Here is a 26,650-nt window from a genome sequence, read left to right on the forward strand (position 1 = left end):
GACATAATGCGATGATGAAATCTCAAAATCTAAAACCATAGGGAGGTGGAAAGGATCAATAAGGAGTTGGAGGAGGGGGAAATATGGTCAAAATATTGTATAAAATTTCAAAATTAAAAATAAATTTTGCAAGCCTTTAACCCTAGCACTCTGGAGGCAGAGGCAGGGGAAATCTCTGAGTTTGAGGCCAGCCTGGTCTCAGAAAACTAAATAAATAGATAAATAAACAAGTAGCCAATAAACCCACATGGGTGCTTTGCTGATTATAGGTGTCTGGAACATCATAGTTTGACTGTTATTTGAAAAGTAAAATGAGACACGGGGCCCTTTTATAAAGGCTGTTATAGACAATTACAGGAAGGTGCAGGTTTCCTGACTCTGCCTGGTATGCTCCAGGTCTCTGCAGCGTGGGGCACGTAGGCGGGGTATGGAGTGCTACTTGACACTGATACATTCCTGTTGCTGAAACAGGATGTATTCTTCTTGCTGTTAATTTATACTGTGAGAATTTCTGACAACAATGACATTTGCATAATGCTGACGAGTAAAAATTCAATCGCATGTCAGAGTAAAATTTTATGAATTGTTTTGTAATAAAAGTTTTAGATTTTAGCTGTGACTTGGAACTTTCCTGATTTCAGATGAAGGAACTGTGAGTCTAATTCTGTTCTCTGTATCTTCAGGCATTTGCACCCTAGGTTCAGGTCATTCTGTAGGGCTAGTTAGTTTGGTGTCTGGTATTATTTGTGTAGTTCTAAGTAGTTAAAGTATTTTTTGCATATTATCAAGAAGGACATTTTAGATATAATTTTGACATGAACACTGTGCATATTGAATTACATATTTTTCATCTTTATATACCAGGATCTTGGTATATAACTTGGTATATAACTGTGGAAATGGAATCTCTCTCTTCATTCCATCACCCAGTTCTTCCCCAGCCTCGTGCTAGTCTGCCTGCAGCTGCAGTGGTAGGCATCGTTCAGGAAATGACCTTGCCTTGTATTAATCAAATTCAGAACAGACACAAAAGCTTCTGGCTAACATGCTGACTTGATGTAAAATTTTGTCGCATGCATTTTCCTTAAAGATGAGGCCATCCTGTAAAAAGAAAACAAGCTAAACGCACGCGCACAACCTGCGTTTTAAAAGTTATTAGTAGAAAATTACTTGTTATAATTCCAAGTTGAGAAAAGATGTACATCATCATTGATTTTACTCATGGTCTGAACCCTGTACATCAAATTGCTCTGTGCCATAACAGTATGCTGTGCTCTGGGCCTGTGGCAGTAAGTGAGGCATTGTTGTATAATGTTTACTTCTGTTGGTTCAGAAATGGATAAAAACCTATCCTATATGGGATCATTTTAGTAGCCAGTGGTGGTGCCTGTATGGGTCTCAAATCTAGGCTTGTAAAACTACAAAAGTTCAACTAATTGGTATATCAATGAGAAAGATATTGCTATCTATAAATTGGCTTATCTATAAATTTAGGATTCAGTAGATCATTTCGGTAAGAGTTTGTACAATTGTTTTCCCCTTTATCTTGTGTGCTTCAAGGAATAGTGGCTCACATCTGTAATCCCAGCACTTTGAGGCTAGGACATGAAGATTGCTGCTGGTTCTTAGTCACTGGGGACTATAGAGACTTTTGTTTTTGTTTTTTCAAGACAGGGTTCTCTGTATAGCCCTGGCTGACATGGAATTCTAGAGAGATTGTTTTAAACACATCTTCAACTATTCCTTTAAAAACAGCAGCAGCAACAACTACAACAACAAAAACCAAAACAAATACAAAGAACCCAACACAAGCATCAAACCCTAGGTAGTCACGCTGGCTTCAAGCTCCTGGGCTTCAGCATCCCTCTGATGGGGGTGGTGGTGGGGAAGGAGAGTGTGCATGAGTGTGTGTTTGCACGCAAATACTTGCCTGCTTGCCTGCCCTGCTCCTGCTCATTGTTAATATAGAATGCTGACAACAGTAGTGAATGGATTAACACATTGATTTTTTTGCATTTGCCGGAAACTTACATAAAAAGCAGTCAGGAGGACCGCTCTGTATATTGCCGAAAGGCCTTTTCAGTTTGTTGTGTAGAGGGCTGTGCTGGGTCCTGAAGGGCTTGGAGAGAAGGATACAGGGAAACAAATGGCCCCTTAGAAGCTCTAGCTGTATTTCTCTAGACTCCCCTTGTGAAAAGGACTGCACACTGCAGTTTGTATCAGTGACCTGAGGGAGTGGAGCCTAAGCACTATAATGAACGGGCTTCATTATCGAGTTTTCGTTTTAAAGCATTTACAGGGAACTAAACTGGCATCTTTGCAGGTTGTTGGTAGAATTGAAGCCTCATAGAGGAAAATCTTTTCTTAATCGTCAATCTTCCCCGGTTAATTCTTTGTCTTTACTAGCATTATCTATTGGTTTATTGGATGCTCTTAAGATGAAGAAACCCTGACTTGAAGGAGAAAAAGGATAATTATCAAATCATTTTTCTTTTCAAACCCCTGTTTAAAATACAGTTGTCACCTGAATTTAGGGTGTTCGATGCTTTTATTTTATTTTTTTTAAACTTTTCCTGCTTAAGAGAAGACCTCAGAGGAACAGCAGCAGCCTTGGTAGCCAGGGAGTTAATACTCCTGCAGCCCGAGGGTCAGTGCAGTCTCTGTTTGCTGATTGGTTGCTAAAAGGTGAAATTGAAACCACTGTAAACTTTTGACCCTGTACCAGTTCCTGTGGAAAGCCTTCTACTGGTGGAGCCTGCTTACCTCCCACCCCACCCCACCCCCTTTGCTGTATTTATTTAGTGTGATCCTGCGAGGCTCTGAGGCTTTTCAGAGAGGGAGAGAGTGGGGGAGACAGGAGAGGGGCGAGCGAGCAGCTGCATGCAGCTTGTGACATGCTGACTCCCTTCTAACTACATCCTTACTAACTTGAGCTCAGTCGGAGATGTGAGGCCAGTTCAGACAGCTCTGCCGCTAGGGTTTTGTGGTCTCTTTAGTGTCTCTAGGGATTTAGAAGCAGAAGAGGGAGGCTTCACAAGTTGTAGTTAGTTTTGGAGATAGGGTCTCACTGTGTGTGTAACTGACTAGCCTAATGCTGGAATTGTGTCTGTCACCACATCCAACATTTTATGTTTGTTGTGTTAACATGCAAGTACTGGTTTTCATTATGGCATGCATGTGTGCCATTGTACTTTGCTCTAACTTACCATCTTCCCCTACTGCCCTCCTTCCAGTCCACAGCAGGCTATAGTCTCTGTTTGAGCAGAGTACCTGGCTTTGCTTCCGGGATGTGCTGGGCTACAAACTTTCACTTTTGAGGCCTTTATATTGCCTTTATGCATTTTATTTATGTATCCTGCCTTCCATACTTCTAACAAATGACCAATATTTTCTTTCCCTCCCTCCCTCCCTCCCTCCCTCCCTCCCTCCCTCCCTCCCTCCCTCCCTCCCTGCTCTCTCTCTCTCTCTTTCTTTTGAGATTAAAGACCAGATGCATGGTTGCAAATGGCCAATATTATATAAGGTGTTATTGGATTGGCAGGATGGCTCAATGAGTAAAGGTTTTGCTTGGGCCCACAGTGGGGAACAGGTTTGTGAAAGTTGTTCTGACTTCCACATTTCTCTCATGGGGCACAGGGAAACACACACATGCATGAACATGAATGAAAACATCCTTTAAGGTGTGTTTTTTATGCCCTTTCACTTCTTGGGGTTGGTGGTCCTGGGGTTGTACGTGCTGGCAAGCCCTCACAGGGGACTGTGAGAGGATTTGGTTGGCTCTGTAACCCAGCTGGTCTGGACCTAGCCATCTTCCCTGCTTAGCCTTTGCAGTTCTGGGAGACACATGGTTGTGCTTCTCTCTTTTGCCATTTAGTGTGAAGAATTAACATGGCGTCTTATGAATCCAGGTAATATTTGCAGAGATTGCATGATTTCACTAGTTATTTTTGGCAGAGATAAACGATTTTGGATTTGTCTTAATGTCTCATTTAATAGTGCTTCAGGATTCCCACTTTTCTTCATCCCTGCCCGTAGCACAGGCATTGGTCTTACCCAGTGCTCATCACGGACGTCACTTTGGTTTCAGAAACTTTGGTACCTGGTTTTGCCTGCGTTTGCTTCCCCCCAGTTAATGGTGGCACCATGATTTCATTTTTATAACATTTATTCCAATTTTTAAAATTATGTGTATATCTGAATGTGAGTGCCGTGAGTGAGGCCAGAGATGTAAGATAGGAGTTACAGGTGGCTGTGAGTGGCCTTACAAGGGTATAGGGAAACCAACTCAGGTCCTCTGCAAGAGTAGTGTGTGTTCCTAACCACTAGGCCATCTTCCAGCCTCCCCTCTCCCTCCGCCTCCCCTCCCCCTTTTTTGTATCCCTAGCTGGTCTGGAATTCCCTTTGTAGACCAGACTGGCCTCAAGCTCATAGAGATCTGGTTGCCTCTGCCTCCCAAGAGCTGGAATTAAAGGTGTACACCACCACACCTGGCCCATGATTTCTTTATAGTGTTTTTTATCCAGTAGACACAGAGCAAGCATTTAATTGAAAATTTCTTGAACAAGGAAGCTGGCTCACCCTTCCCTTCCCTTTTCCAAAGTAACTGCAAATAGGTAACCAGAGGGGGCGCCTCAGGTTGGGACAAATCCTGGCTACCCCTCCCTCACAGAACAAGGGGAGAAGGTAGTCCAATGTCCCTTTCCCCCATCAAAGTGTGCCCCCCTCCCGCAGCATCCAAGGGAGTGGTTGGTAACCAGCCTGCTGCACCCCAGACCCCCTTCCCTGAGTGTCTAGGGAAAGGAGAATATAGGCAGAATGAGAAGATAAACTTCTGGTGCTGGTAGCAGCAAGAAAGCTAGCTTTTCAAAGGCTGTTTGGGGAAACCAAGACTGTTGCTTTCATTGTGCCTTTCATGTTTTCAGGTTGGCTCTGCCTAGGACTAAACTTAACCTTCATTATATTGCAGTCAATGAGCATAGTGACTGTTTTGAAGTCAGACTGATCCTTTCTCGTGTGCATCAGCATGAGTGGTTGTGCATAGTGTAAACCCTGCTCTCTTTTATGACAATCACATTGTGAATGTAGAGCTTAACTTTTTTTTTGTAAAGCTTTTTTTAAAGATTTATTTATTTATTACATATACAGTGTTCTGCCTGTATGCCAGAAGAGGACACCGGATTGAATTGTAGATGGTTGTGAGCCACCATGTGGTTGCTGGGAATTGAACTCAGGACCCCTGGAAGAGCAGTCAGTGCTCTTAACCTCTGAGTCATCTCTCCAGCCCAACTTTTCTTTTTTTAAATATAAAAATTACAAGTATTGATATGGCCAAAAAGGCATCTACCAGGATTCCCAGAGGAGGGCTGTATGTATGATGGTTTTCTCAGGCTGAAGAGAGAGATGGGGATAATTCATGCAGGACCAATACTGATGTTTAATTTGCAGAAAGACAATACAATTCACCTTCCCCCTCTTTTTTGTCCTTAGGATCAGAAGATTTGCTGAACAGTGGACTCGGAGATCGGTAAAAATAAGCTCCCACCTGAACCTCACTGACTGGGCTGCCAGGTAATTCATGCAGTTTCCTTGACTTGATCGCTGCAATTTTCTTTTTTACTTGAACTGCCTGAAGGCTCTGCCTTCTGCTTTGTGGCTTCAACTTGCTTTGTGCTTAGTGTGCTTAATGATGGTCGAGCAAGTGGATTTGGCTGAGTGAACACATAGGTGGATGTTATCCCCCCGTGGAGGACAGGAGGTATAGCAGCCCTGCCTGCTTCTCTCTCTGTGTGAATATTTTAAGGTTTTTGGTTAAAATTGGAATCTGCCTGGCATTGTGGTACATGCTTTAGTTTCCACAGAGGCAGGTCAGCCAGGGCTTACAACGTGAGCCCTGTCAAAAAAACAAACTGGAATCAGCCCCAACCCATGTTTGCCCTTTTCCCCAGGATGCTTGTGCAGACCGTTCTTAACCTTTAATGTTACATCACAATAGTAAAATGAGAATACAAAAACCTGCCTGATCACCCAGAAAGCAGTTGTGCTTTGCCTTGCTAAGTTTGTATTTTCCTGTCAGTCATTGCTTAGTCCTGGGTGTTTGAATCCCACCCTCCTTGGGTACATTTTCTAAACAGGTTTTTATCTACTTTGCTGTTTTCCTGTCTTTTACTTTTGTGCCACTTTCTGTTTCTAATTTTAGCCTTCTCTAGGTCAAGAGCTGGTAACTTTGAGCGGCAGTTTTACTCATGTCCCCTTGCTGCTTCCTTATCTGCTGTTTCTATTCATTTTGCCACAAGATTTTCTTATGTTCCCTTTCCTGTTTACAGAAAAAAGGACAGCACCTCGGGTACTGCTCAGCCACCTGCTGAGAATGCTCACGGCTTCCTATGTTGGAGCCACTAGACTAAACCCCACAATCAGTTAGGGACCTGTCTTGATTTCCTTTACTTATTGATCCAGAGCTTGTCCTGGCACTTGTAGATTCCCCCCTCACTTTCATTCTGTCCGGTCCTTTGACCTATTGGATGTTGCCACTTACAGTCAGGACAGGCCTGTCCTTTGCTGTCTACTTGCCAGCTCCGGAAGAGAGCTCACAGATGTACGGTGCACTAGGCACTGGTGGCTACTCAGTCCAATCAGACTGTCAGTCAAGATGAACCCTCACAATGTAGTGCATATAGAAATAGTATAGACAGAAGAGTAACACTAGAATTCTAAAAGTTCTCCTGATTGATTGGTGAGGTGGTCACATGCTGCCAAGTCTTACAGTGTGAGTTTGATCTGAGACCCGTATGTTGGGAGGAGATGTCTCCAAGTTGTCCTTTACCTACATGTACATTATGTTTCCTTTTTCTATGCAAACCATCATTACAAGTTGTCCTGGTTATAGTGAATCAATGTGAACAAAAATATCATTGGCACAAGAATGACTCCTAGGTTGTAAGGACTATATTTATTCATCCCTGCCCTTCTTTCTTTCTCGTGACAGGGTTTCTCTGTATTGTTTTGGAGACTGTCCTGGAACTTGCTCTGTAGACCAGGCTAGCCTCGAACTCACAGAGATCCGCCTGCCTCTGCCTCCCGAGTGCTGGTATTAAAGGTGTGCACCACCAACGCCCGGCCCCTGCCCTTCATTTTAATCTGAAGAACATTGCTTTGATTATATGAGAACTTAAAAAGGATGCTGCCCTAAAGCCGAACATCTTAACTATTTTCCAGCCTGTTTTGTTTGGGGTATATGTATGGATCATTTAATCTTACCAGTTGTCTGACGGGAGAGTGACTCTCAAGCATAAAGCCGGGAAGTACAGCTGGCCAGTTTTGTACTGGGACAGGGCTGTGGTCTTTCTTTCTGTAAGTTTCTATGATGATCAATTAGGTTCTTTCCAACTGAGTTTTTGTGGTTGACAGATCTGGTTCTGACCTGCTAAATGTTTCTCCCCACTCATTAAAGTACAAGATTGCTAGTGAGATTACCATCTCACTTTGTAGCCCAGGCTGGCCTTGAACTCAATGATGCTCTTCCTTCAGCTCAGTATTGTTAGTGTGCATACCACAGTGCTGAATGTTACATTCCTTTTAAAGGAGATGTTTGTGGGGATAAGTCAAGAATACTGAATCATCACATGCCTGTAAACCCAGCATGGGGAGGCTGAGCCCTGTCTCCATGGTGAGGTTCGGGGCAGCCAGGAACCACAGGCTTTTATGTGCAAAAACCAAGTCTAAACACCTTCCACCCTAAACCTAAACCAATGAAGAACACACACAGTCTTTGGTTTGTTATTCATGATCTGCTAAAGTCCATACTTTACCCCCATCAGGTGGTTAGGATTGTTATTGGGCCTCTCAGGCCTCTCCTCCAAGTTAATAAAACATTTATTTTTCGAGACAGGATTTCTCTATGTAAACCTGGCTGTTCTGGAATTCTGTAGACTCAGAGATCCGCCTGCCTCTGCCTCCTGAGTTCTAGGATTAAAGGTGTGTGCCACCACTGTCAAGCCCCAAGAAATCTTTTTAAAAATTATTGTTTTGGTCATATCTATTCCCCTCTGCACCTGTCCCTCTTTCTCTGTCTTAAGAGAAAACCAGAATAAAGACAAATGTAGCCAGATCTAATGGTAGTTCTTGAGATAGCATTAAGTGACTTGCTAATCTGGAGGGAGAGTCTTCGAGTCGTGGCATCCAGTTCTTGTTTTCCTGTGTTGTGTTGATGGGTACTGAACTTTACCAGTTGAAGTGAGATTGTTTTCTCTGTTACAGTTCTTCTAGCCCACTGTGCTGTAGGAAGAAATGGGAGTAATTAATTGTATGTATGTGTCTATATCATGTCAGATGAGGTGTCCACAATAACATTTTCAAATTTAAGACACTGAATTGAACATTATTTTGTATGTTGTTTGCTTTTTGATTGGTTTAGTGAATGTGGGTGCTTGCCTGCTTGTGTCTGTCAACAAGTGCATGCAGTGCCTGCAAAAGTCAGAGGAGGGATCAGAACTCCTGTGAATTGTCATGTGGGTGCTAGGAATTAGTCCCACTCCTTTGCAATAGCAACCAGTGCTCTTAACTGCTAAGCCATCTCCAGCTCCTTGCATAGCTTTAAAATAACAATAACAATAATAACAACTATAAATGTCGGGTCTAATATACTTTTAAATTGAATAATGATTTATAAGATTGAATTGCATTCTGCATAATTAATTTTTCTCACTTTTTTTTGCATGGCTTCATTAGGATTTATATTCAGTTCTGAGATTGGTAAATCTCTATCTGCTGCTGATGTAGCAGTACATTTTTTGTTCAGCATTCCAGTTCTGAGGATCAAGCCTTTACTGGGCAAGCAATCCACTGCTGAGCTATACCCCCAGATTCTATATCCACACACTTCACCTGCACCCTCAGATTTCATCTTAATATTTTTTCTTTTGACCCAAGGTCTAATAGTTCATACTGACCTCCAGCCTAGCTGGGATGCCCTTGAACTTTTGATCCTCTTGCCTCTCAAGTATTGGGATTACAGGTGTGTGTCACCCACACATAGCTCACTTCAGTTTTCAAAGCCCTTAAAACCAGCTTTTACACTCAAGCTTATAACTACAGTTTCAGGCTTGCATTGTAATTTTGGTGAATCTTCTATTTAAGGCCAGTCAAATGGTTTTGTTACAAATGGTAAAACCATAGCAATTTTACTTGGAATGATGTGGCTTTTTAAAAAACCTTTGAAAAATATTATAATTTTTATAACTATTTACATAAAAAAGATTTATTCATTGTGCGTGCAGTGCTCTGTCTGCTGTTGTCCTTGCAGGCCAGATGATGGCACTGGATCTCATCACACAGGTGGTTGGGAGCCACCATGTGGTTGCTGAGAATTGAACTCAGGACCTCTGGAAGAGCAGCCAGTGCTCTTAACCAAGTGCATGTATGCATTTTTTTTTTTTCAAGACAGGGTTTCTTTGTGTAACAGTTCTGACTGTTCTGGAAGTCACTTTGTAGACCAGGATGGCCTCCCGAGTGTTAGGATTAAAGGAGTGGGCCCCTAGTATTTCTCCTTCCAATTCCCTTGTCTTTTTAAATTTCACTATTATTATTTTGACCCTGTGTCCTCATCACGTTGTAGTGTAAGATGGTCTGTAACTCACTGTATAGTATACACTGGCATGGTTTTTTTTTTTTTTTTTTCCAAGACAGGGTTTCTCTGCATAGCCCTGACTGGACTGGAACTCTGTAGACCAGGCTGACCTTGAATTCACAGATATCTGCCTGCCTCTGCCTTGAGTACTGGGACTAAAGGCGTGTACACCACCACTGCCAGGCAAGCATGACTGGAATTCTTGGCAATCCTGCCTGAGTTCTGTGCTGGGTGGGGTTGTAGGTGTGGGCCACCATATCCAGCAGTTTGGGTTCTAAGAGAGTCTTTTATGAGAAGCAGACTACCAACATTGATGTTACATATTTGGAATGTAGTGTGAAGTTATTAAAGCAAGAGTTTTGATATATTTATTAAGTTTCAGTATTTTGAATAAGTTGATATTGTATATAGCTTTGGGCTACAGTGGGGGAAGGTCCTAGCTGCATGAGCCCAACGACCTGAGTGACATTTCCATAACCCTGGGAAAAGTCAGGTGCCGTGGTGTACACCTGTAATTCAGCACTCCTAAGGAGAGATGGGAGGTGGAGATTGGCAAAGCCCTCTGAAGCTCCAGGTACACTAGATGCAGAAGCAGCCGTAAGCAACTATGCTTAAGTCTTTTGAGATGTGATTTTGACTATGATGCCCAGGCTAGTCTGGTATTTGCTCTGTAGTTCAGACTGGTCTCTTGAACTTTGGGGAGTCCTGCCTGAGTTTCCCACGTGCTGGGAGTACAAGTGTGCACTGCCATGGCTGACTGAGCGTAGGTCACATACTGCTCAGGATGCTTGAAAAGGAAAATTCTTGTCAAGAGTTGTTTTGTTTTAAAGTCAGACCAGCGGTTGGGGTAGTTTTCTTTAACTATGACACTTTTGGAATGTGTAATTTTTTTTTGATACAGAGTCTTTCTAGACTAGCCCAGATTGTCTTCAAACTCAATGTTTTTTTTTTAAATCTCTATTCAAATGTGGCACAACTCTCTCTCTCTCTCTCTCTCTCTCTCTCTCTCTCTCTCTCTCTCTCTCTCTCTCTCTCTCTCTCTCTCTCTCTCTCTCTCTCTCTCAATATAAGGTACCTCTTATAGTACCTAATTTTGAAAATTAGGAAATGTAATTGGTCTTGGTCTGTTGTAGCTTGTAGGGACCACACTTGTAATTATTTACTTAGGATTCTGAATCTATTTTCTAAATCCATTTTCAAAAGAAAATGGTTGAACACTCTGTTAATCCCACATTCAGGTGGCAAAGGCTAGTAGATCTCTGTGAAGCTAACCCAGTCTACATAGCAAGCCCCAGGCCAGTCATGATACATAGACCCTGTCTCAAAAGGAATAACAAAGGACAAGTGATATTGAAAACCTACACTTGTGACCTTGGGTAGAATGTTCTGGGTGTAATTAGTACATGCAGCTGATGGATTCCAAACTGCCTTTTCTAGGTCTTGCTTTGTGAAATAGTATGTATCAGCCAGGAGTGCGTGGCAGCCAACATTGATCAAGGATAACAAGAGTCTTATTCGTTTTCACATTTTCAAACAATTTTTAAAGCTTTCATGTGCACATGTGCTTAACACATGTTTCTAAGCTTTAAATAAGATGTATAGTAATCATTAGTACAGGAAACTAAAAATTCTTAGTGGGTTCTGTATTAAACACATAAGTGAAAGGTGCAGGATGTTTGATTCATTTCTGTGAAATTTTGTGTTCCGTCCAGTTTAAGACTATTAGAGTAAAAATGCAACATCCTCACATAGTGGTCTTGCAATGTCACCTGTGAGCCAGCCCTTCTTTAATTTCCATACCCTGAAATGTGACTAGAATATAGAAGAGGGAATTAGAGGAACGAAGCCCTGCAGATCAACTGTGGAAAGGTGTTCTGGAAGATGACATGAGTAGAATTGAAATAATTTTTAATTTAGTTTCCTGGCTTTTCAAATCTGATTGCGGTGGTAGCTAAAAGGGGTTTAGAAGAAAGCACGGAGCCCATAGTGTGTGGTTGGCACAGGCCTCGTGTATCTGGACCCATCAGAGCCTGAGTACCCTTGGTGTGCGGCTCACATTGGCTGCAAGACACAGTGACCCCACACAGGTGGATGGACTACTGTCTTTGCATTTCTACACACGGCTCTGCAGGCTTTGCTTCTTAGGTCCTGAGAAGGAAGGGAGGAAGGAAGGAAGGTAAAGATTAATTACTTTGTGTATGAGTTTTTATTTGGATTTTTGATAAGTTTCATAAAGAAATAAATGTAAGAATCTCTTGGCATTAATAAGGAAGCCATCTTACTAAGGATGCTGTATAGTGACAGACACTTTCAGTTTAGTCAGATTAAATATCAGCATCTTTAGTCTGACTTTTTGGTTTTTCGAGACAGGGTTTCTCTATTGTTTTGGAGGCTATCCTGGAACTCGCTCTGTAGACCAAGCTGGTTTTCAGAAAGTGAGTCAGTTAAACATAGTACTTTAGAAACAAAATCTGTTTATTGTCAATGATAAAATTTGAGCTTTCACCTGGAATCAAAATGTCCATGAACTTGACCCTGGTACCATGATTACCTTTCATTACTGAATGACTTTTCTGATGAATGATGGGTGATTTGAATGAATGTAGATTTTAAAAGACCGAATAATGAAATTATACATTTACTTTCTATTTGAAATGTCAGCTCCACTCAATGCTTGGCACTGCAGAATCATACCTGGAAAAGCTGTGTAGTAGTGAAGTCAAGTCATGCATTTCAGTGCAGCATGGAAGGTCCTTCATGGGATTCGGGTCTGATTGTCAACTGCAGGAAACCATAACATGCTGCCCGGAAATGCGCCTCTTGGAGAGAAAAGTTATTCTGAGAAACAAACCAAGCAGAAGCTCTGAAAACAGGCATTACCTGTGTATGTGTGTTGGTGTGTGCACATGTGCTGAGCTATTTCTACCTTTAAATCACCACCCAGTCTCTGACTTCCAGCAAGACTTACTGTAGTACATAATACAATCTATGATTCGGTACTTGGTGGTTTGTTGGTTCCCGACAATAGAAGCAGCATTAGCTTTCATACTTATTTTGTTGAGATAGGGTTTGCTGTACTGCCTAGGCTGCACTCAAACTCCCTTGGTCAAGATCACCTTCCAGATTCTTATTTTCAAATGTGGGGTTACAGGACATACCTGGCAAGGTGCTTCATCTTAAAAGTTTTATTCAGTTTAGTGTTAGTGCAAGTGTGTGTGCGTACGCCATGAGTATCTCCCTCTCCCTCTCCCTCTCTCCCCTCCCCCACTATTGTGTGTGTAGTGTAGGTAGTGAGGATCACTGCAAGTGATTTCCCTGTATAGCTGTCTCACCCTCTGGTGTTCACTGGGTTAGCGTTTACAGAAGACCACAGTAGACCTTTTAGTGAAGCGATGAACTTGGGATGCAACTCGCCAAATCCTTGGCTTCTGTTTTGAGGCCATCTTGAAGCCATAGTGTTTGGAATGGGATACCCAAGTGAAAAAAATGGCACAGTAGGATGGAGGGAATTTCTCTAATGGTTCAGCTACTCTCCTTTCCACAAGCACCTTTGAAGAATGGGAGACTTACTGGAAGCATAGCTGGACGGGGGGAAGAGGACTGGAGTTGGATAAGGGCTGGTGTGGTTGTGACAATACTGAAAACAGCCCGTGGCTGGCCTGGAGCTCACTGCCACTGCCTCCCAAGTAGCTGTGTGTGCTGAGGAGTGATCAGAAACAGAGAGGGTAGTATATAATGAAACAGAGAGAGGGTAGTATATAATGAAACAGAGAGAGGGTAGTATATAATGAAACAGAGAGGGTAGTATATAATGAAACAGAGAGAGGGTAGTATATAATGAAACAGAGAGAGGGTAGTATATAATGAAACAGAGAGAGGGTAGTATATAATGAAACAGAGAGGGTAGTATATAATGAAACAGAGAGGGTAGTATATAATGAAACAGTGAGGGGGTAGTATATAATGTTGCAAAAGTGTGAAAACAAGCTGTCCGGTTCTTTAGTTGTAGCACTTGTGGGACTGAGGCTGGAGGATGATGACTTTGAGGCCTGGACTGTACATAGGGTTTCTCTGTATTGTTTTGGAGACTGTCCTGGAACTCGATTTGTAGACCAGGCTGGCCTCGAACTCACAGAGATCCATCCACCTGCCTCTGCCTCCCGAGTGCTGGGATTAAAGGCATGCGCCACCAACGCCAGGGTAGAAAAAAACCTTTGATAATGTAGGATTAAGTATTTAGATTAATTGTTGACAAGCCACTAAATTGAATAGGAGTATCAATTTGGGACTTGTATTTTTGACAAAACCTTTATGTATGAATGTCTCTTGATGCCTTGTAAATTCTTCACAGGTGCCTTTCCCTCCCCCCTAATTAGAGCAGTCCCAATTTTTGCATAGCACTTTAAGCAGTTCAGTAAATCAGTTCAAACCCACAGCTGTTATTTGAACATCTTTTTATGTTTCTGTGATTCTCAAGAGACACTACAAAGACTCTCATAATTAGTGTACTCAATCATACCTTGTATAACCCTGGCACACAAGCCTGATGGAGAAGTTGAGTCACAGTTGAGATCGCCAGCTCTTGGCCCCGCGTTTAATCATAGCACACCCAAGAACACACTCTTGGAGGCTATTTTAGAGAGCTTTGCTTTTCTCACCTCAGATAGTCTTGTTGTGTTAGCCACTCTTTGCACATCTCATGTAGGAGTCAGGGCAGTGTTAGGCCAGAGTACAGCTTAGCCAGTGTTTTGGGGGATAAAGCACAGTAGCTGTGGAGTTAACTAACCCTTACTCAGGCACTTTCCTCATGCCCCTAAGCTGAAGATGCTCTAGTGTTTATGATACTGATAAACTGAGCAGCTCTCTGTTAGATGGTTGGAGGTAGTGGTTTATTTTGGTGATTGTGGGGAAATAAAATGGGTTAAAAGCAACAAAAAACATTTGATGCCTTTTTGTTGGTTATAGAGTCAGTTCTATCTCTACCATTCAGGAACTAGTTGTAATGCTAGTGAAAAGCTATTTAGCCATTTACCTATCTGTAAAACAGAATCAACTGTGGTCAGGAGGGTCTTCATGAATATAGTGAGGAGTTCAATGCCATCCTGGCCTATCAGTCCCTCCACTCCCCCTCTAACATAGGGAAAAGTTAGCTTATCATTGGGTAACCCACTCCCTCTCATTTTGGCACATTAAGGTTTTTCTTAGGTCCCAGAATAACTTGCTCAGTTAGGACACTAACATGATATTTTTCATTTTATCTTTTTTTTAAACATTTGTGTGCCTGTATGTACACCCATGCCTCAGTGCATAAATGGAGTGTAGAAGACAACGATGGAGCTCTGGTTGCTAGGAACTGACAAGCGCTGTACTTTCTGAGCCTTCACTCTGTTCTTGTTGGTCAAGGAGTGCTTCTAGCTAGTTTACAAGCCTTGTCTCTTGTCTGAGACAACAAGAAAGGAAGTTGGTTAATGTTAAGCCATATACCAAAATGGTAATGTCAGTCCTTGTGTTCAGCTATGTTAAATTGGCATGACTCCATGGATGGTCACTTCTGCTGTGCTTCAGCAGGTGCCACGCTTGGCTGTGACTTCTAGAAAGGTGGGTGGTGTTTGTGTCTTCTTTGTAGTCTCTGGTAGATTCTTGTGTAGTTTGACTTTGTCACAGATGATCCTTCTGAGTAATGCAGAAATGGATTGGGTTTCGACAGCACCCATAGGTGTTCCGAGCTGTCGGACCTCGGGCGAGTACAGATCAAACCTCATCTTTCAGTTGAGGAGCTGCTTTTTGTTGGCAGTTTTCCGCTGAGGTGTGTGGCTTCAGCCTGTGTTTAACACCAGGGGAAGAGAAAACACAGAATTCGGGATAAGTTAAGTGAAAACAAGTATGTTAGTGCTCAGTGCAGTTTGTTGCTCAGTTTAAAAATGCTCTTCGGATGAAGCGCATGAGAAGCCCTCTAGACTTGCTGTAGTTCTGTGGCTGTACTTGTAGTCCCAGTGACGTAGAGGCAGGAGGACCAGGTACTCAGTACCAGCAGCAACTACATAGTGGGTTCCAGGCTAGTCTGTGTCACAAGGCCCTGTCTCAAAACAAGCATGACCTACATATTTTTAAGTTTGACCATGTGTGGGTTTTTAAAAAACTGGCCTGTCTGGTAGTATTGTGCCACCTAGTGGACATGTGTCCTGTAGGCTGGCTGGCTGGCTGAAATGCTAGATGCATTTTAAGGTTAGAGACTTAGGATTCTGTAGGCCAGTGATTGTCGTGTTCAAGCAAGAGTTTATATTACACATGAAAGTTTAGTACATGAGGCTTAATAGAACCCTCACATTGTAAGCTCAAAAAGAAATGTCCTGTATTTATCTTCTTAGTGCTTGAACATTATTTTTCCACCAGTTGTGTGGCTTATGGCAACCCTTGTCATATAAGAGTTTGTCTGGATTTATACCTATGCTTTAAGTAGAATGTAGGGAGTTTTATGGTAATGTCTATATAGCCTAGGCTTATTTGGACTCAACAGAGGAAGAACATTAGGTAGTAAATATAGAGAAATCATCACTGGACAGAAGTGCTACTTAGAGAGCCTGTGGACTGGAGGAGGGTCAACGGTTAGGAGCACTGGCTGCTTGGGCAGAGGCCCCAGGTTCTGTTCCCAGCATACCCTACATGGTGGTCATAGCAGATTGACACCTTCTTTTGGCCTCAGTGGACACTGTACACACATGGTGCATGCAGGCAAAACACTCATACACAGAAAATAAAATAAACATTTACAAAGATTCTCAACAGTCTAGTCTTTTTGAGATAGGGTTTTTCTGTGTAGCCCTGACTGTTCTGGAACTAGCTCTGTAGACCAGGCTTGCCCCAGAACCCACAGAAATTCACCTGTATCTGCCTAGCAAATGCTGGGATTAATGTCTTGTACCACCACCACCACCACCACCACCACCACCTGGTTTGAAGAGTTCTTATGAAACCACAGGATAAGCTTTTATTTGTGTTCTACTTGGACATAAATAAAATGTAGAATTTTACCTGTCCCATCTGTCCTTCATCCCCCCCCCAATCCCAGACAGGGTTTCCTTTGTGAAACAGTCCTGACTGTCTTGGAACTCCATTTGTAGACCAGACTGACTTTGAACTCACTGAGTGCTGGGATTAAAGGTATGGGTGTGCCACTACTGCCTGGTTCCACAGTCACACTTCATCCAACAAAGCCACACTCCTTAATAGTACCACTCCCTTAATCTTCTTGTCTGAGCCTTCCAAGTGCTGGGTTACAGGTATGTACCACCATGACCAGCACTGTTACCACGCAGCAGAGCTCTTGACAAGTACACTGAGAAAGGACCTCTGGACCATTCGGTCATGATATTTTCATTACCTCTTCTTTCCTAGTTGCTGATCTTGTTCAAGATGAGTGGACTAGGTGAAAGCTCCTTGGATCCGCTGGCCACTGAGTCTCGAAAACGCAAATTGCCTTGCGATGCTCCAGGACAGGGGTAGGTGATTTGTCTCAGTTTTCCAGATGGAGGAACTGGGGTTGAGTTTTCTCAAGGCCAGTGGCTAATCAAAGGTGGCACTGAAGAAAGCTGCAGGGTTTTCTACACTGTATGTTTTTGTGCCGTCATTTGGACATTCTTGTTGGCTGAGTTTGGTTTGTTTCCACAGGGAACTAATGGTGTTACATGGGCAGATTCTACTTGCAGCTTTCTCTTTTGAGAGGTGTGAGTTGTGGCTTTTCTTCCTCTTTCAGTCTTACCTACAGTGGTGAAAAGTGGAGACGGGAGCAGGAGAGCAAATACATAGAAGAATTGGCTGAGCTGATATCTGCAAATCTTAGCGATATTGACAATTTCAACGTCAAACCTGATAAATGTGCGATTTTAAAGGAAACAGTGAGGCAGATACGTCAAATAAAAGAGCAAGGTAACACAAATTCAGGAAACCCCCACCTCCCATGCTGGGTCAAAGGGATTGAATAGCGCCTCACTCGTGCTAAGCAAGACTCACCCCAAAGTCCCAGGAGTTGTCCAGCTTTGCTTTTTAGCAAACAACAGAGAATTGGCAGAAGACAAGTTCCTCACCATGGAAAATGCTGGCGAGAGGGAAGCTGGGGCCTAAAGACCAGCACCTTTAGCAGAAAAGGGGCCCAGTGCCTTCTGCCTCCCTGGGAAACCATGAAGTTCAATATTTTAAGTTGTGGTTTTCTCTTATCAGTGTTCTGCATGTTTGTGTACATGTTGCCTACCCACAGTGCATGCGTGTGTGCGTGTATATAAGTGTTGCTCACTCCAATGCGTCCTTCTGTGTCTTTAGGAAAAACTATATCCAGTGATGATGATGTTCAGAAAGCTGATGTGTCTTCTACAGGACAGGGGGTCATTGATAAAGACTCTTTAGGACCACTTTTACTACAGGTAGGTGTGAAGATTGTAGCTGTCCAACGCATGTTGCTACTCTGGTTGTCTTACCATGTTATATATATGGTGTTAGAAATAAGAAATTCAGTATTCTTATAGCAATCACAAAATACCCTTGCTGACACTATATAATTCTAACCACCTACCCATAAAACACACACACACACACACACACACACACACACACACACACACACACACACACACACACACCCCTGTGGCTTTTCTCATGATTGCTTGCATTGCACACTATAGTTCTACTTTTTCTTTTTCGTGCTTGAGATTGAACCAAGGCCCTCACACGAGCTAGGTGACCACAGCAGGCAAGCATGCTACTCTGTATTCTTGGAGAACTGTATTCATCGTCCTGGGGAGGGAGCCCAGGGCCTCATGCATGCTAGGCAAGTGAGTGCTCTGTGATGGAGCTGCACCCAGCTTGTGAGGCAATTTCGAACTTTAAACATGTGCATGTTTTTGAAGTAATTGCCTTGAGAAGAGCTGATTAACCATGACGCAGTGCTACTTCAGGCCGGCGAGGGCTTCTGCAAGTTTACTTGACATCTGGTCTTTCTTTCAGTGAGTTGTTTCAACTACTTTTGTGCTCATTCATTTTAAGAATCTTTTTACACGCTTGTTCAGGAACAGTATGGTAATTCCTATAGTTTAAGTTGTGACCAGGCAGAAAACTTGGGAGAACTAAGGGTCTCAAAACACCTTTTTTTCCCCCCCGGGAGGACAGGCTGTAATGTTAGCCCAGGCTTTCTTTGAACTTGCTGTATAATCTAGGGTGACCTCAACTCCTGATTCTACCTCCTCAGTTTTGAAGACTGGAGTCTAAGATCAGAGTGTTGATGGGGCTGACTTCTCCTGTGCCCTCTCTTTTGGCTCGTTAACTGGGCCTTAAAATAGCCTTTCCTCTGAGCATGCATCTCTGGTGTGCTGTTAGTCCTTATAAGACACCAGTTGTGTTGAGTTGGGTTCTCTTTAGTACTTACTGACTCTGTTAGTCTTTATAAGACACAGTTGTGTTGAGTTGGGTTCTCTTTAGTACTTACTGAATTTGCAATGATAGCCCCAACCCTTGCAAAAAGAGGGGAAGGGCTTTAATGCTTTTGGGGCACTGGGATGGTTTTCATACTAGCTTGTATTAACACGTCCCACTGTAGGCATTGGATGGTTTTCTGTTTGTGGTGAATCGAGATGGCAACATTGTATTTGTGTCAGAAAATGTTACACAGTATCTGCAGTACAAGCAGGAAGACCTGGTTAACACAAGTGTCTACAGCATCTTACATGAGCAGGACCGGAAGGACTTCCTTAAACACTTACCCAAATCCACAGGTGTGTTCTTTGTTTTGTATTTTGTTGGGGGGAGGGGCTCTTACTGTGTGGTCCAGGCTAGCCTTGAACTCAGGATTATAGGGTGTGCTACCATACATATGTGGATATATGCCATGTGTGACTGCAGTGTCCTTGGAGGCCAGCAGAGGGGATTAGATCATCTGGAGCTGGAGCTAATGGTACTAGGAACCACTCTGGTCTAGGAAGAGCAACAACTGCTCTTATCGAAGGAGCCATATCTCCAATCCCTAGCTTGAGGTTTTATACATTTTGTATGTTTGAGTGTTTTGCCTGCATGTATGTATGTTCATCATTTATGTGCCCAAGATCAAAGGAGGGCATCAGATAGATCTCTTGGAACTGGAGTTATGAATGAATGATGCTCTTAATTGCCAACCAATCTCTCCAGCTCCAACCCTAGCTTGAATTGTCGATAAATTTTGACTGAGTTTTACCTGGTTTATAAAAAATTAATTTCAATTGTTTTTAAATTTTAATTTGTTTTTCAAAAGTTAATGGAGTTTCTTGGAATAACGAGACCCAGAGACAGAAAAGCCATACCTTTAATTGTCGTATGTTGATGAAAACACATGATATTTTGGAAGACATGAATGCCAGTCCCGAAACTCGCCAGAGATATGAAACAATGCAGTGCTTCGCCCTGTCGCAGCCTCGAGCTATGCTGGAAGAAGGGGAAGGTAAGCGTCTAGGATGCACTTGTCCTCCCTCGCCTGTTGAAAGTGAGCGGAATCCGACCTGGTTACCTTTTGTTGCTTGTAGACTTGCAGTGCTGTATGATCTGTGTGGCACGTCGAGTGACAACAGGGGAAAGGACATTTCCGTCAAGTCCTGAGAGCTTTATTACCAGGCATGACCTGTCAGGTAACCAGCCTTGTGTCTTCACTTGGAAACTGCCGTAAAGCCAACTTATTCCTGTCGGGTCTGTACATGAGTATGTGCACTTGTCAGAATTAAGTCTGCTGCCGTGAGCTCCACGCATGGATCATAGGTTATCAGTAAGCACTTACTTAACCCGCTGAGAGCCAGCTTCCAGCCTAGCCTGGGTTTATTATATGACAATAAGAGAATTTCACAGCCAGTCACTGGTTGTGTACACCTTTAATCCTGGCACTTGGGAGGGAGGCTGGCTGGTCTATAGAATGAGTTCCAGGACAGCCAGGGCTGTTACACAGACACAGAGAAACCCTGTCTTAAACCAGATTGAGAGGGAGAGAGAGGAGAAAAAAAATTTCACTAAAAACCTCAGCAATTGAATTGAATAAAGTTGGCACTTAAAATTACCCCAAATAGAAGATAAACAAATGTAAAGGTAAAAGTGCCTGACTCTTTCTTCAAATAGCACCCCCCCCCGTTTTTGTTTTTCCAGACAGGCAGGGTTTCTCTGTGTAGTTCTGACTGTCATGGACTCTCTTTAGACCTGGCTGACCTCAAACTCGGAAATCTGCCTGCCTTTGTCTCCCGAGGGCTGGGACTAAAGGTATACACCACCAGGCCAAAATAGCACTTTCCCAAAACTGGAGAGATGACTCAGGGGTTAAGAGCACTTCCTGCTTTTCTAGAGGACTCAGGTTCCCTTCTCAGCACCCATGCAGGGCAGGCAGAACACCAGCTGCCTGTAACTCAGCTCCAGGGAATCCAGTGCCCTTTCTGGCCTCTGGACACTTGCACATACATTCACACATGCATATACATAGAAAAAATTTAAAAATATCAAAAATCCATCCATCCATTGACAAATACAGTGTGTGTTACATGACCCATAGAGTAGCTAGGAGGACAGGGGACAATGGAGAGGGAGATTTGTGCTCTTTATCATGTAAGTCTTGGTATCAGACTCATCATCAGGCTCAGTGTTTTATATTTCTTTTCTTTAACTTTATTATAGTGAAGCCGGGCGTTCATGGTGCATGCCTTTAATCCCAGCACTCGGAGGCAGAGGCAGGCAGCTTGGTCTATAGAGCAAGTTCCAGGACAGCCTCCAAAACAATATAGAGAAACCCTGTCTCAAAAAACCAAAAATAAAATAAATAAAACTTTATTATAGTGAAACAAGTTTTCAAAATACATAGATTTTTCTAATAATGAGGGTAATGTATTTTTGTTATTTATTTTATATGCAGTTGCGTTTTGCCTAAATGTATATCTGGGCACCATAGTGTGTCTGGTGCCCCCAGACCAGAATATGGCATTGGATCTCCCGGAACTGGGGTTTTAATGGTGGTGAGCTGCCATGTAGGTGTTGGGAAGCTAGCCAGTATTTTTAACCTCTGAGCCATCTGTTTGGCTTGGAAGAGCAATTCTTGCCATAAACACGAGGTTTGGTTTTCTTCTACTTTTTAAAAAATTAAAAAAAAAAAAAAAAAGCCAGGCCTCACAATGGAGCCTGTGCTGGCCTGGATGCAGAACTGTTGCCTCAGCCTCCTGAGTGCTGGGATCCACAGGAATCCTGAACTAAAGACCTTGGTCCTTTGCTCCTTGCTGTCTGTCCACCTTGATCACTTTGTAGAATAAGTGTTTAATCCCCCGTGACTGGAGTTACAGATGGCTGTGAACTGCCATATGGGTGCTGAAAATTAAACTTGGGTCCTCCCTCTGCAAGAGCAGCCAGTGCTCTTAGCAACTTTCCAGAGGCCCCCCTCCCCACCCCTGTTTTAAAGACTCATTGGCCAGCCTCTGGTCTTCCTTTCTTTGTTCAGTCAGCTATGAGATTACAAGTTTGCGCCACTCCACCTAGCTTTTTTTTCTGGGTGCTGAGAATTGAATGTGGGTCTTCATATACTTTAGTGACTGAGCTATCTCCACATCCCAGCGACATACATTTTATTTGTCATTTGAGCTTTCAGAATCAGTCCTTTCTTGAAGAGTGGAACTAGCTCTTGTAGACCATGCACAGAAATCTGCCTGCCTCTGCCTCCCAGGTGCTGGGATTAAAAGGGTGGGCCACCACCACCTGGCCTATTTTCTCCTCTTTAGTAACACTAAGTATAGCTAAATAAAATTTCTTTAAACCCTCTAGTGACTAGTATAAGCGATAATCGAGGCTATATAGGGAAAAACAATATATTTATTTATCAGGGAGAGAGAGAGTCGCACATACCAGGAGTTAGAAGCGTGGCTGGCTTCCAGGAGAAAAAGAGGGAGGCCCCTTTTCCTTTCACTACCTTTTATCTCTACCTTGACCCCGCCCTGTTGGGCAGGTAGCTTTGTGGGGTTCACTCCTACAGACTAGCATTTAAAAACCCATTTCATCCAAGACTACAAAGGAGCATCAAGAACAGTGGCGTGCTTCTTACTAGGAGCTGCCCCTAGAACCAGATGGAGTGCATTCCACAGGGGCACTGCGATCAGCTTCCTGCTGTGTTGTGTGTTAAGGACAGAAGGCAGAGCTGAGATTCTACTCCTTTCTCTCACTCTAAAGTGCTAGTCACAGCTAAGCAGCAGAAAGTACTTGTGGACAGGGTTGAAATCTTTTGTTTTATCTTTAATAGGAAAGGTTGTCAATATAGATACAAACTCACTTAGATCTTCCATGAGGCCTGGCTTTGAAGACACCATCCGAAGATGTATCCAGAGATTCTTTAGTTCCAATGATGGGCAGTCATGGTCCCAGAAGCGTCACTATCAAGAAGGTAAAGGCATTTGGAGCTGATCTTGGTGCTGGTGTTGATGATGCTACAAACCACTCAACTTGTCCTGCTATCTGGTGGTTATGGGAGAGGGGATGATTTTTTTCCTCCACAAGGTACAGTTTCTTTGTGCAACAGTCAGGGATTTTTTTTGGGGGGGGGACGACTAGGGAATGGTTTTTGAGTATAGCTGTTTTATGCTTTTGTTCGTGTCTACATGGCTTACAAAACTTTGTATTTGAAGTACAGTTCCTGTCTTTCTGTATGTACTGGGCTAGTCTCAGATATCAGTAACAGTAACAATATGCTTTTCCCCAATAGCTTATATTCATGGCCATGCAGAGACCCCAGTGTATCGCTTCTCATTGGCTGATGGAACTATTGTGAGTGCCCAGACAAAAAGCAAGCTCTTTCGAAATCCCGTAACGAACGATCGTCATGGCTTCGTCTCAACTCACTTTCTTCAGAGGTGATGACACTAAATGCACCCACATCCTCACGATGCTTTGCTGTCTATGCAAAGGGGGAAGAACCAGGAAAGCTGTTGGATTCAGTGACATGAATTCAGATTTTTAGAGATGTTTTAAGGTTTCACTTTTATCTAAAACTTAGTATTAAATAATTGCTTCTTGGTAAGCCAGGGTGTGGGGTGTGTGGGAAATGAGGGTGACGGTGGTGGTATGTTGGGAGAATAGTGGATACCTTTATTTCTAGTAATTAATAATAATAATAGAGTAGTAACTACTGATGTTATTAATGGTAAATTAACTTCATAGAGGGAAAGAGATTTGCTCATTATTTGCTTTGAGGGATTGGTGCAATGTCCCCAGGTGTAGCAAGACCCACCTCAAACCAACCAACCAACCAACCAACAAAAAATCCCAAACAAATCCCCAAACTCAGGCCTGGTAGTATAGACCTATAATTCTAGACTGAGAGCTTAAATAAATCCAAAAGGTATGATTTGGTGTGGTGGTTAGCACCCAAATTGGTATTGGAGTGACACCTAGTGTCTGCTCCTGGGCACTTCTATGCCACTCTCTTCCTTTCCCCTTTGCCATCCCTTCATGCATGGCTGCGGTTTTTAAAGGAAAAACTTGATGTGTTTCTTTGCAGAGAACAGAATGGATATAGACCAAACCCAAATTCTGTAGGACAGGGTGTCCGGCCTCCTGCAGCAGGGTGCAACATGAACATGTCTCCCAACCAGAGCGTACAGACGCTGGGCAGCAGGACCTATGGTGTGGCAGACCCCAGCAATGCCGGGCAGATGGGGGGAGCTAGGTATGGGCCCTCCAATAACATAGCTTCGCTGACCCCAGGACAAAGCCTGCAGTCACCATCTTCCTACCAGAATAGCAGCTATGGGCTCAACATGAGCAGCCCCCCCCATGGCAGTCCTGGTCTTGGCCCCAACCAGCAAAACATCATGATTTCTCCACGTAATCGCGGGAGCCCAAAGATGGCCTCACACCAGTTCTCGCCTGTTGCAGGTATCACAGTAGTAGCCTTTTCTGCTTGGGTTTTCTTCCCACACCACTGTCATTCTTTATAAGGGGAGCTTTGAAGTTATGGTTTCTTAGCTTGTCTGACTGTCTCTCTCCTGATCTTTCTCCACGTGCAGGTGTGCACTCTCCCATGGCATCTGCTGGTGCTCCAGGGAGTCACAGCTTTTCCAGCAGCTCCCTCAGTGCCTTGCAAGCCATCAGCGAGGGTGTGGGAACTTCTCTTTTATCCACTCTGTCTTCACCAGGCCCCAAGTTGGATAACTCTCCCAATATGAGTGTAAATCAGCCAAGTAAAGGGGGCAGGCAGGACTCCAGGAGCCCCCTAGGCTTATACTGTGAACAGAATCCAGTGGAGAGCTCAGTGTGTCAGTCAAATAGCAGAGACCACTCCAGTGACAAAGAAAGCAAGGAGAGCAGTGGGGAGGGCTCGGAGAGCCAAAGGGGTCCCCTGGAAAGCAAAGGCCACAAGAAACTGCTGCAGCTACTCACATGCTCTTCTGATGACCGAGGTCATTCCTCCATGACTAACTCCCCCCTGGATTCAAATTGCAAAGACTCTTCTATTAGTGTCACCAGCCCCTCTGGAGTGTCCTCCTCAACGTCAGGAGCAGTATCTTCTACTTCCAATGTGCATGGGTCTCTGTTGCAAGAGAAACACCGGATTTTACACAAGTTGCTGCAGAATGGCAACTCACCAGCGGAAGTCGCGAAGATTACTGCAGAGGCCACCGGGAAGGACACCAGTAGTACTGCTCCCTGTGGAGAAGGGAATGCCAGGCAGGAGCAGCTGAGTCCCAAGAAGAAGGAGAATAACGCCCTCCTCAGATACCTGCTGGACAGGGATGACCCCAGCGATGCCCTTGCCAAAGAGCTGCAGCCCCAAGCGGACGTAGGTGACAGTAAGCCGAGTCAGTGCAGCAGCTCCACCAATCCCAGCTCCAGCCAAGACAAAGATTCCAAAATTAAGACAGAGCCCAGTGAGGAGGTACTCTGTTCAGCTTGTTTCTTTCTGTGTTATAAACAGAATGTGGCCGCCCCATCAGTTATTAGTTTTAAATTTAAGGACAGCCTTGAGCTTACGTTTATCATAAGGAGGTTAAGTGTGGATACGGGACAGCGTGAGTGTAAGAGTGTGTCTGAGTATCTGAGTGTGAGACAGTGTGAATGTAAGTGTGTGTGTATGTGTGTCTGAGTGTGAGTGCCAATGTGGCTGTATGTGAGAGTGAGTGTGAGTCTTGAGTATGAGAGCGTCTGAGTTCGTGCGTATGTGTGTGGGGTGTGGTGCAGCGTGCCACATCAGAGGACAGTCATTCTCTTTCCAGAGTGGACTCGTGATTGAATTGAGGTGCTCGGGTGTGCAGGTGTGAGCAGCTTGGGTTGTGAAGGACAGTAGACGTTTAATAGGAAAGTTTGAATGTAGCAGCATAGTTTTTTCCCTGGAGTTTGTGCATGTGAGAGCACCTTGTAGGGAGAATGATGAAGACTAGAGCCTCATAGGCACAGGCCTCACTTTGCCATATCTGCGTGCCTGTGACTGCCTTGTTAAATACCACTTACCAATACATTTTTTAGAAAAGTTACGTGCAGATGCAGGTTCCTGCCAGCTCTGGACCCTTCCTCAGAGACCTGTGGTGGGAAAATAGTGTCAGAGCAAAAAGTGCTGCATTGGCAAGCAGAGCCTAGTGAGTTTCCGTAGTGGCTGAGCCGTGCAGTGAAGGTAGAGGTGGGTGAGGCCCTAGGAGAGCAGCCTTTGATCTGAGCATCATTTCAGGGAACAACTGGAGGTCTTGTTCATCTGTTTGTTTGTTTTGAGAGAGGGCAAGAGACAGTCTCACTGTCTATCCCTGGCTGTTACCACTAGGACTCTTCCTCCATTGTTGTGTTCCTCTGAGGCTCAGAGTTAGGCAATTTGTTTAGGTTTGGTTTTTAGGGGATTCTAAGATGAGATTCTGAAGATCTGTATCACCCTGGTACATGTCCTGGAAGTGGAGTGCTGGGATTAAAAGTGCAAACCACATGCCTGAAGTCACTGCTGTGTTTTATTGGGTTCCTGATTGGTATTTCTTTTGCTGATGCCATAATAGCTTCATCTGGTATTCCATGCAGGAT

The 26,650-nt window shown here is 43.6% G+C and overlaps 1 protein-coding gene across 2 annotated transcripts in view; it reads left to right on the plus strand.

Annotated features, from left to right (window-relative positions):
• The window catches only part of Ncoa3 (nuclear receptor coactivator 3), a 70,726-nt gene that overhangs the window by 28,951 nt on the left and 15,125 nt on the right, over positions 1-26,650 (plus strand). For both annotated transcript variants that reach the window (XM_013124431.3, XM_013124432.3), the window contains exons 2-12: positions 5,488-5,568; positions 17,021-17,124; positions 17,379-17,551; positions 17,942-18,042; positions 19,212-19,386; positions 19,899-20,084; positions 20,167-20,268; positions 22,896-23,036; positions 23,355-23,502; positions 24,150-24,526; positions 24,658-25,526. In XM_013124431.3, coding sequence (XP_012979885.1) covers positions 17,039-17,124; positions 17,379-17,551; positions 17,942-18,042; positions 19,212-19,386; positions 19,899-20,084; positions 20,167-20,268; positions 22,896-23,036; positions 23,355-23,502; positions 24,150-24,526; positions 24,658-25,526 — 2,358 coding nt within the window. In that variant the 5' untranslated portion in view covers positions 5,488-5,568; positions 17,021-17,038. The remainder of the gene's footprint in view (positions 1-5,487; positions 5,569-17,020; positions 17,125-17,378; positions 17,552-17,941; positions 18,043-19,211; positions 19,387-19,898; positions 20,085-20,166; positions 20,269-22,895; positions 23,037-23,354; positions 23,503-24,149; positions 24,527-24,657; positions 25,527-26,650) is intronic.

Source organism: Mesocricetus auratus, unplaced genomic scaffold (assembly GCF_017639785.1).
Source record: "Mesocricetus auratus isolate SY011 unplaced genomic scaffold, BCM_Maur_2.0 Super-Scaffold_100028, whole genome shotgun sequence".
Classification (NCBI taxonomy): Eukaryota; Metazoa; Chordata; class Mammalia; order Rodentia; family Cricetidae; genus Mesocricetus; species Mesocricetus auratus.